Source organism: Drosophila montana, unplaced genomic scaffold (assembly GCF_035044405.1).
Source record: "Drosophila montana isolate Dmon_TW-CO22-7 unplaced genomic scaffold, ASM3504440v1 contig_1761_1, whole genome shotgun sequence".
Lineage (NCBI taxonomy): Eukaryota > Metazoa > Arthropoda > Insecta > Diptera > Drosophilidae > Drosophila > Drosophila montana.
Genome location: NW_026996690.1, coordinates 1,443,787 through 1,455,215, shown reverse-complemented (window position 1 = coordinate 1,455,215; position 11,429 = coordinate 1,443,787). Strand labels below are relative to the sequence as shown.

The window sequence follows — 11,429 nt, the reverse complement described above, 5'->3', positions numbered from 1 at the left end:
ATTAAAACAACAAAAGGTATTTCGGGTTCGAACCAGCACAGTTCAAACTCACACTTGCAGGCTTGGTTTTCATACCAACTCGCAAAAAGAAAAACCAAATCTACGAGACAGACTACGGTTAACATCCAGCAGTTCTCTGCGAGCTTTAAAACCTGATCTCCCCCAACAAGAAATGACTTTTAGCTGCTTGGAAAATAGTTTATTCTTCCAAATATTTTTACCTCGGAAAATATGAAGAAAAATCTTGCTTTCAATAGATGTACACAAAAATGAATGGCGAAAAAAATGTGGAAAACGAAGGAACAGGAACGGGGCGCACAAATGCAGCAGACCGCAAAGCGTTGCGCTTCATTAAAATCGGATTAAAGTCCTTTCCAAGCTGACGCTGGCCAATATCCTTGTGCGCAATTCCCACGCTGACCAAAAGGGACACGAAACGCCAACAAATCTCGGCGTATGCAAAAACTCAAAGATGGAAATGCGTATAAAATTGACCCAAAATCAAAATCAACCCCCCTCTTCTGTAGGCCAGAAGGAACTCCGTTCCAGAACCCAGCCAGGTAGAACCCTTTAGAAATGTGAGCGTGTGCGTGTGTGTAAGATTTTAAGAAAATCAAGCAGAAAATTTACGCAAAAAGGAAAAATTGATTGCATTTGCTAGCTGACCAGTATGTGTAGCCTATACGTAAGGTCCAGTCCAGGGGGTTGAACTTGTCAACGTTGCGTCGTGAGGTTTTAGCCGTCGAGCACAAAGGTTAATTTTCTTATGGCATGGGGTCAGCGCTGGACACTCAAACCTGGTACCTGGTACCTGAGCCAGATTCCGCAACAGTTCAGCATTTGAATTCTCGCATCTCGCATCTTTTGGCTATTGTTCCGCTGAGCAGCAGCCTCTGACCTTTCTGCCTGTGGCCGCAATTAGGCAAAGTTTTTAAGGTCAAAATTATGCATTTGAATATTTTGCATTAAATTCTGTACTTTTTCTTCTCTTTTAGGCGCAAGCCAAAACGCTGTGTTATTTGCTTGGGATTCCAAGTAGCAGTTATATATGTGGCCTGGCCTATCGAGCGCCCCATTTTGTGCGACCTTTTGACACCCGATTTGAATATGTGCTAATGATTTGTGACATGTTCTCCATTGCAGTTCCAAGCTGTCAGCCCAGCCTTTTATCGCAAATGTTTAATTCATGGGGCCTTGGACAATGTACTGGGAGCGCGAAGGGATCGCGGGAAAGTGCACTCCGAAAAAAAGTTTGATTTGAAATTGTAATTATTTATTTGAAGAATTTGCTTTCATAAAATAAGTTTGATAAGTTCTGAATGAACATAAAATTAATTTAGGTAAATATAATTCTGCATTTAAGTCTTGTATTTAGAAATTTCGGTAATCAAATAAATGTTTTGAACTGTGAATTTTCATTCAGAAAGAAATTAGGCAGAAAATTGAGTATAAGAGTCATAGTCTTTTTTCTGAGTGTAGCTTTGCTTCACATGGGGTTGGACTTGGGCTCGGCCGAGACACATAAATAAAATTGGGCGTTTTAGTTGCTCATACTAAAAAGGGGAGGCTCGCATGTAATTACTGCCAAGCACAGCACAAATACACACACTCACACACACACACACACGCGCTCACACACATTCGCTCAGGTGACCTTTTGACATGCGCGCTCGAAATACATTTCGAGTAGAGCGCAAACAGTCTATATATATATATATATATATAAAAAGGGCTATATATTGAGGGAGTATTATATGCATGTATTTATGGTAACTATATGGTATATGGCATTTGAAACCCTTAAATTTATCGCTTTTCCGGTTGCATGTGCTGCATTTGATTGGGCACAATGCACTTAAAGAGCAAATGACTTTCATAATGAAAATTGCATTCGAATTGTTATTGGTCTGCTTTAGTGTTCCTTATCAAATTTTTAGTTTAAGGCATTAACTTTTTTATATATTAAATCATTTTTTAATTTTCCAATTAAAGAGAAATTTGCTTAAAAATAGGATTTACTGTCAAATACTAACTTATATAGTTTTCGGTAAAAGATAAAAGAGCTGAGAAATTAATAATGTTCACTAACTTTAAGCGAAAGCGAATTAAATATAAAAGACATATAAAAAAGATGAAACTTAGTAAAAAAGTTGCTGTTCGTTCCACCTCAAAATCATTTTCAAAGATCTTTCTGAAACTTAAAGTTCAGACATGTTTCATACTTCTTGAAAAGTCAGCACCTCTCGGATGGTGGAAAGTTTAAAGTTCTGTTTGATCGGCTTAAAACTTATTCTCAAAGCCGCTCGAAAATGATATGAAGTTTCAACAATTTTGGAGCTTCCACCCGTAACTGTAGAAATTTGGCGAACATTTGTTTTTTTTTTTGATTATCGCAATTTTTAAATTTTCAGACCTTTGTGAGAATTTATTTAATACGTTTTTACGGGTTTCCACCGCTCTTGGATGGAAAATGCGCGTCAAAGGTTCAATGAACGAAAGTTTACTTTTCGGCTTCAAGCTTTACAACCTTCTTTATTAAATTAACTTTAAATATATTTTCAAATAAATGTGGAGTTAAAGATAGTAAGGGCAGATTTTAATTTTTGATGGGCGGGAACTGTATGTAAAACTTCTGTATAAAATGTTATGCACAAAACTTGCCACGGGCAAGGCCGGGCAACCGGCTTATATTTACTCAAAAGAAATACAATAGCTCAAAGAACTGGCTAAAAAATTAAAAAGGGAAAAACTGTGCTCAAAACTGATGAAAATTTTAGCAGAGCACAAAAAATGAATCCATCATCGGGACGCAGAGTTGGGAAACTCCAAACTCTGGGGGCTCTATTTCAAATGAAGGCTGTGTGTGTGTGCGTGTGTGTGTATCTTTGTACTTGTAAAACAGCGAGTGAAAATGTACGCGAATACATTTTGTTCATTTTGAGACGGCGACGGCTCCACTTTCCCCAATGAATCATCAGGCTGGAAAACAAAAACAACAACAACAAACAAAAGATACTTTTTTTTTAACGAAAAGTGGAGCAGGGGCTGGGCGAGGGTGGCGGGGCATTGCAGATGGTATGCTTCTGCTCGTCAGTTTAACCAGGATGACATGGCCCGGTCCATTGCGGTCCTGGACTCTGGCATTTTAGCACTTATTCATAAAGTCGTCGCGCAACCAGAACTTGCCCCAAAATGTGGCAAACAAGGCAAAACAAGCAAAAGCGACGAGCCGAAAAGAGGAATTACTAGAAAATTTATCAATGCAAAAGTTTTGCGCGCCACGCCAAATGGGAGCAGAGGGTTTTATTTTATTTCGTAGACAAGGCGAGGGGACGTTAGGGTGTTTGCCGGCTGAGGGCGTGGCAAAAGGGAAGCAAGCAACAATGTAAGTTATATGCCAGTTGGCTGCTGTGTGTAAGAGTGTGGGCTGTAGGGGGTGTAGGGGGTGTAGGGGGTGGTATGCATGCGATTGGAGTTTGGGGCGAGAGAAGTTTTGCTTTGTGTGAAGTATCCACGTAGCTATATAGATGCTTTATAGCAGTATATGTGTATGTGTATGTGTATGTGTATGTGTGTGTATTTGTGTGTGAGTTACATAAGTGCACTTCTTGCTCGAGTCCTTGGTGCACATATGCATTTATGTATATGTGCATGTATACATATATATGTCTAGAATTGTGTTTCTATTTACTGAGCAGCTCCCTTAACTAGCTGCAGTTAAAGCCAACACGGAAAGTTTTAAAACACAGGCGAAACTTTAAAAGCTATAAACTTGTGCATTATCTAATCATTGTTGCCCGTGCATAAAAAAAAACACTATATAGAGCTGAACTTATAGAAACTTTCTCACAATTAAATTAGGCTACTTGGCCAGAATTTAATAATATTTTTCCGTTGCAAAGCAAAAGCCTAAAGAATTCGTTCTTTTAAAATAATAAATAAACATTTCTTTAAGTTTCATATGCTCTGCTTAGTTATAGTTATTATAAGGTAATATAATTTTAATTAAAGATAACCTAAAAGCTAATAGTATCGGATAATAAGTAAATTAAAGTCCCGCATTCCACCTTAGGTCAACCGACCGAAGTGTAGATCGTAGATCATATATATTTACATATTTAGTATATTATGTATATATTCGACATAAACAATTGTTATTCTCCATCAAATTTTAAATCTAAATATTATTATATATATTTTAAAAAATTATATATTTTTATCAGCATTTTTACATTTCTAAATATTGACAAAATGTGATATTGCAAAAGAAAAAGAGTTAAAAATAAGCCAATACATATTGATAATAAATTATGTAATTATAAGGAATATAAATTATTAGTATTAAAGCCAAGCATGGTTTTACTGGCAAGGCTAGAATAATAAGTAATACTTAAATACAAATAATATTATAGCCTCAATTAGGCAACCATTTTGTAAGAGGCTTAATTCATGTTTAAGCTCTCAGCTCTCAGTTCTCAGCCCAAACTGTTTGCGGCTCGAGATTATAAGAGAATTATATTGTTTAATAATTAAAATAAGTTATGTTCTCTGCTACAGTGGTTCCTCGCTTATAAGAACGTTGCGTCTGCAGCGATGATAATAATTTGCGAATAATATTTATTGCTTAACAAATTTTTGCAAAATAAAAATTATGATTATAATTTATATTATATAAATATATTAATATTAATACATATTATATATATTATATATATATATATACATATATATATATATATATATTATGATTATATGTTATATTACTTAAATAAATTGATTTAATTTATATTATATAATATATAAAAATATATATAAAATATATAAAAATAAAACTGATTTTGACGACCTTTCCGTTTTTAAAATATTTTATTAGCTGGTTCGAGTTTCGGGCTTAGTTTATTTATTATTTACTTCATAAAATATATAAAAACAAAATTGTTTTCATCTTTTTATTGATATTAATTAAACTTGATGCCAGCTAATAAAATATTATATATTATTTTATTTTATAATATATTATTTATTTAATGCTATTTGCAAGCATTGACCACTTTTTGTATTTGAAATTATTTGTAAAGATATTACAATATAAATGTTCTCTACATTCATAATCCAGTTCTTGGAACATTATAAGATTATGATAATTCTGATAAGTGGGTATATAATAAAATATATATAATATAACTACAATTTAACTATTGAGCTTCCATTGTATTTTAAATATTATTTTACATTATTTAATTCAATATGGAACAAAATTATAAAATCTCTTATTATAATCATTTCTAATATAGTTAGCCTTGAATTATTTTAGAAATACTAAAAAGCTTTCTAAAGTGCATTTGGTTGATTAGTTAATATTTAGCCCGGCTCTCTTTAACAATATGTGATTTGGATTAGTATTTGTCGTCTTTTAAAGCATATATCAAATTCCTCTTCCTAACCGAGCGCTTGTACGACATTTTTTTTTTTAAGGCGAACATTACTTTCAATAAACTGCCCCAGAGTAGAAAAAAAAAATTGAAAAAAATTACAAGTAGAAAGAAGAATGGAACTGGCCAGTTGCCAACATGGATGGCAAAGTTGGGGGTTAGGTGCCAAAGGGACAGCAGCAGGCAAGGGGCAGCGGGCAGCGAGTGCAAAGAGGCGCTCAAATGGGGTTGTCAGTATTTAACCCAAAAGGGTGGAGGTGCTGCCTGGCTGCGCGAACTCTGCGCAGAGCCACGACCACAACAATGCATTGCCAAAGAAGCTGTGTCAGAGGGGGCAGGTTGAGAGAGGTGGCAGGGGGACTGTTCACAGTGCACACGAGTAACATACGAGCCACTAACAAGAGGTGCCGAGAACCAAGAGATTAGGTTCAAAGGCAGGACACTAAAAAAAGCCAGCTACAGGACGTGTTAAACCCCCCATCGCCCCTTCCCACTGACTAAGCGGCAGCATCTGAAATCCAATTGAATTAGACTTTAATGGGCGCCAGAGAGAGACATCTAGCGGTGTTAATAAAAAGCAAACTCAACATTTTTAGCTGCTGCCACTTTTTTTTTGCTGGTCTTCTTCTGCTATTTTTTTTTTTTGCTTTTCAAAGAGCGCCAACAAAAAACAAATTCCGATACAGTTAATGATAAGCCAGCCGCGGCGCTTTAGCGCGTGCAAGCGAGACAGCCGCGCTGGCAGCGTGAGCGAGACGCACTATCGAAGGCGTTGCCAGGCTGTCTCGCATTGAGTGAGTGCAATTGAGTGTGTGAGCGTACGTGCGTGTGCGTGTGTGAGAGAGTGACTCAACGAAACTTGACGAAACTTGACTGAGTGAGTGTGCTGCTGCCGCTTATTGGAAACACATAGCAAGCACTTCGAATTGGCACTCGACTTATTAGCAGCTGCCTGCGCCCTGCCCACCGCCGCCGACCCCTCAACCAAATGCACTCCACCTCGCTGATCATCCAATTGTACGTTTGCTCCGCATGCCCTACCCCAAAAATAAAAAAATCAGACAATTGTGGGCTGAGGGGTTGGCCCCTGTTTGGCCTCTCAACTGGGTCGACAATATTTTCAATATTTTTGCTGCAGCTTCCTAGGCTCCCCCTCCACCCACCACCCTACCCCACTTCCCAGCAGCTAAAGTTCGCGTGCCTTCAAATTGTTTAGGCCTCAACGCATTTAAATTTTTGTTTCAATTTCTACGCTCTTTGCGTGCAAATTGCTGCAAAATGCTAATTCGACAATGTTGTAGAAGAAAATAAAATATATTTATGTTGGCGTTTCTAATTGTGCAGCTTTTACCATGCCAAATGCAAGACTTGGTCAGGTGTGGGCCACAACGTGCCACATGTGGCATCGCTTTGCCGTCTCGTTAAAATCAAATTAAATTATGATTTCATGTTTTGGCACTTTTCAAGTGTATCGAATTGCATGTCGCGACACGTAGCTGGTGTCTAATAAGACCGCGCCTGCCTTATCCAATTAGCATAAGATATTATTCTAATTTTATTAAGACTCAAGCAGTCAATGGGCTTCACTTGGAGCACCCCGACGTTAGAGTAAATGGGGGGAAATTTAAGTAGAACTAACATGAAAAAATAGTTGAGGGAAACAAAAACATTGTGTTTATTTGAGTATAAGCTAAAGAAGTGCCTGAATTTGAGAATTTAGCATAAAGAAACTTAAGGGAACTCAGGAAATCTAAACTACCATTTAAATATATAGTTCTAGAAGGTCTATAATATAATAAAACAGCTATGTAGCATATTTCAGCAAGCAGATAAGGCTTAAAGTAGTATAACATCGATTTTTGGTTCGAATAGAGAGTAAGAGGCAGCATTATTGAACTCTTCAATTGTCAAAAACTCAAGAAAACTGAGTTCTTATTAAAATAACCAATCAAGGCTTGATTTATTAAAGAGCAGAGCGTATAGATACCAAATTTGCCAAAGATTTGCTCATTATTTAAGCAGTTATGCTAAATTTTAAATATATATGAATTTTTCGATTAAAAAGTAATGGTTTCAAATTTACTATATGAAAATATAGTAGAGCTCTAAAATTTTTTATTAAATACACTTATTAAAAACTATTATATAAGAGTAACTGTAATATTCAAAATCTTGATATGGGAATAATATTTCACAGAAATTATAAGACTAAAACCTTATTTAATTTGTAATTTATTCAATAAAAAAATAAAATTATATATCAAATGCTTTAAACCCTACGTAAATGATTCAGTACTTTTTTTTTAATCAAATACTTTAAATTCTATTCGATTTAACATCAATTGTAAATTCACACATTATATTTTGCTCCATAAAATTTAAGGAGAAACTTCGCACTACCCAGAGTTTTTAGTTTGCATAGCTTATCTGTGGGCACAGCCAATGGCAGTCGGCTTTAAGAGTATATACGCATGCATATCTCACAGATCGGCCATTACTTTAAAGCAGACCAAAGATAAGCACACACAATTTTGTCAGCAAAGGAAGAAAAAGCTCCCGAGAAAGAAAATATGGAGCACAACGCACTTTAAGCAGCCAACCAGAAAACCTTACAAGTCAAAATATATATAAATTTTTTTTTCTAGGTAGGTGGAGCTCATTTTAAAGTAGCCGAAAAAGTGGTTTTTGGGTGCAGTTAGATAAGAAACTTAACGGTAAGTCAACTAACAGATGCGCCAACTAAAAAACTAATAAGAGAAAAAAAAGAAGCAGCAAAACAAAATCCGAGCAGAAACAAGTTCTTGTTGGACGCCCAACGGAATCCAATGAGCGCGAGAGCCAGCCAACTTTTCACTCACAGAGCGGCAGAGTGAGGGCGAGAGAGAGAGAGAGAGAGAGAGAGAGAGAGAGAGAGCGCGTGCATGCAAATGTAGCTGTAAAGTTAGCTACTGCTGCTGCTGCTATTGCTGGTGGTGGTGGTGGTGGTGAGTCCGCGTGAGCAAATCAGCCAAACGCATCGAAGGTCTTGCCCCGCCACCAAAGAGAGCCAAAGCGCGCGTGTGTGTGTGTGTGCGAGTGCGAGCGGCGATTTTCACTCAAACGCGATATGGGCCATTGCAATGCTGTGGGTGTGAGCGGTGCAGCAATAGCGCCGCGGCAACCGGGGTGCAGCTGTATCTGTATCTGTATCTTTGGCCGTGTGTATCTACGCGAGTGGTGGAATGAGAGAGATTTGTGTGATGTGTCGTTAGGTCGAAACGGTCGAGTCGGGTCGGGTCGTGTACCTTTTGCCACGAATGTTTTGCCAGTCAGGCTCTAAAAGGCCTTACGAGAACAGCTGAGATTTCGCTGCTCGCATGACGCGCATTTTCCACAAAGATAGAAAAAATTTTTAAATTTTCTTTGAAAACCAAAAAGAATACATATATAAAATTTTCTACATCAAAGTGACAGCGCAAAGGCGAGCAATGAAAAAATAAATACAAATTTTATCAAGTCGCAAATTATTAAATGCGTGCGTGTGCAACAAATTAAATTAAAAATATTTTGAAATAATTAAAAATAAAAGAAGAAATAAACGCGCCACAAGCGAAATTTAAAAACCACAAAAGTGTTTTTCGTGCTGTGTGTAAAATGTGCAAAGCAGAAATAAAATAAAATTATTAAAAAAAAATATTTATTATAAATTAAACAAAAAATAAATTTTAAGAAAAAATATTTTAAGCAAATACTTTGCCAAAAAGTGTGAAAGCAAAAAAAATTAAAAAAAATATTTTGGAAAATATTTTGAGAAATTTTTGAAGCAGTCTTTTGGTGACTTTTCTGCGTATTGTGCGTGGAGCCCGTGCAAAGTGTATTCCAGCGGTTATTCCACGTGTTCCGATCCGGCCGCCAAAATTATTACGCACAATTCCCTGAGCGTGTACGGTGGCGGCGTCATGTGCGCCTCACCGTCCACAGCTCCCGCCTTCTTCAATCCGCGGCCGCAGTCCGGCGCCGAGCTGTCCGCCTTCGATCTGGGCCTGTCGCGCTCCATGTCGCTGGGCGTGCCGCCGCACAGCGCCTGGCATGATCCCAACTTGGGCGGCCATCTGCATGCCTCGGCCGGACCCGGCTCGCTGGCGGGCACCAACACAAGCAGTGGCGGCGGCGGCGGGGGTGGCACAACGCCCAGCAGCGTGGCCAGCCAACAGTCAGCGGGCATCAAACAGGATCTGTCCGGACTAAGCACCTCCACGGCGAACCTTAACCAAAGCGCGCATCATGTCATCAAGGAGGATCTCTCCAGTTTGCCCAGCGCCAACGGCGGCTCCACATCCGCACATCACACAAGCGCCGCACAATCCGGCCATGGCGCGGATCTGGTGCCCATCATCAAGGGCTCCCAGTCGGCCAGCTGCTTGGGCGGCTCGGCGGGCGGCAATGGTGGCAGCACCACGCCCAGCTCCCAGGCCAACAGCTCCCACTCGCAGAGCAGCAATAGCGGCTCCCAGATTGACTCCAAACAGAACATCGAGTGCGTCGTCTGCGGCGACAAGAGTTCCGGCAAGCACTACGGACAATTTACCTGTGAAGGTGAGTACAGCAGAGGGGTTGTGCTTTGTAATCTTATAAGACTGCAATTGGAAGTTAATCTGAAGAGATCGCCAGTTGATTTCAATTGTAGCTTCTTCGGCTTTGTAGCCGTGTGTATTTTTGTATCTTTATATCTGCATGGATGACCAAACAGAAATGTTGACTTTGAGTTCAAATAGTTTTACAGGCAGAACTCAGAAACTACTCAAAAGCGTGCTGATCTTGACAGTTACTGTGAATTATGGCAGTTTGATGAGTTGGCAATAAAATTCGGTGATGTATGGCAAGTTGTCTAAGGTGGGTGTGCGAGTGTGTTTGTGTGTGTGTGTGTTGCAAATATGCAGGGAGTTAGGCGTTAAGATTGACAGCATCTTTGAGATACTTTGCTAAGTGCGAACAAAAACATACAGTATATACAGCTGAAGTGCAACCAGCCTATAAAATGTGCTCTTAGAGAAAATCAAGCAAAATGTAGCTCTTAGCTCTTGCCTTAAAGATACTTTTGTATCGGCTAACTCAGATTCAGATACAATTGTATCTTACTATCTGACCCCTAATTGAACTCTAAATTTCGTTTGCTTTACCGAATATTTACGTTAGATGAAATATATGTAGATGATTTAAAATCACCGAAACCTAATTTACTTGAACTAAATCCGTAAAAGATACTTTTGTATCTTAACAGCAGCTTAAAGTTGCCCTACTTCGGTATTAGTCAGTCACTACTGTACCTTTAAAATCCTAATTGCAAAATAAGTAACTGCTTTTTTTACTTAAAAACTACAAAGATACTTTTGACTATTATCAAAAGATACTTTTAGGCTGCTTCGATTTTTAAGACATTTTTGCTTCTACTAAAAACATTTCACAATATTTATGCATCTCAATTCCAGCTTACTTTTCACTTAATAATTTTCACTAATCGTTTGTCAGATACTTTTGTGTCTGAGATGCAATTCTAATCTTTGCTGCATTTTGCCACAGATACTTTTGTATCTTAAGCTAAGAATCAATTCTCAGCTACTTTTGCCTTATCCAGCTTTTACTGTAGTTTCCTACGAAAAGTCGCACAAATCAAAATTCGCGCTCTCAACCAAATCTGCATGAGATACTTTTGTATCTATGTAGCTGCAGACACAATTTCAAATCTGAGCTACTTTTGCATATGAAATTTTTCGCAGAAAATCTCAAAAAGTGCCGGCACTTATGTAACGCACTTACACAGATACTTTTGCCGCCACGGTCTGGTCAAAACGCCGTTACAGCTGCGTTCCGAAGCCCGCCCCGGCGCACGCACCCGCCACGTCTCCTCGACTCGCTTATCGCCAGATAAAAGAGTGGAAATAAAAAAAAATAAAAAAAGAATTATTATTATCTAAATAAAATACGGTGCGCTTTTGTACCAAGCCAAACAATTGTTGT

General features: G+C 38.2%; 1 protein-coding gene across 3 annotated transcripts in view; it reads left to right on the top strand.

Annotated features, from left to right (window-relative positions):
* The first annotated feature begins 9,057 nt into the window (after window positions 1-9,057).
* svp (COUP transcription factor 2) overlaps window positions 9,058-11,429 on the top strand; it is a 32,638-nt gene continuing 30,266 nt past the window's right edge. Inside the window, exon 1 of one of the 3 annotated variants that reach the window (XM_064700408.1) lies at window positions 9,058-10,007. In XM_064700408.1, the coding sequence (XP_064556478.1) occupies window positions 9,371-10,007 (637 nt within the window). In that variant the 5' untranslated portion in view covers window positions 9,058-9,370. The remainder of the gene's footprint in view (window positions 10,008-11,429) is intronic. The other 2 variants (XM_064700406.1, XM_064700407.1) reach the window with 2 other exon arrangements.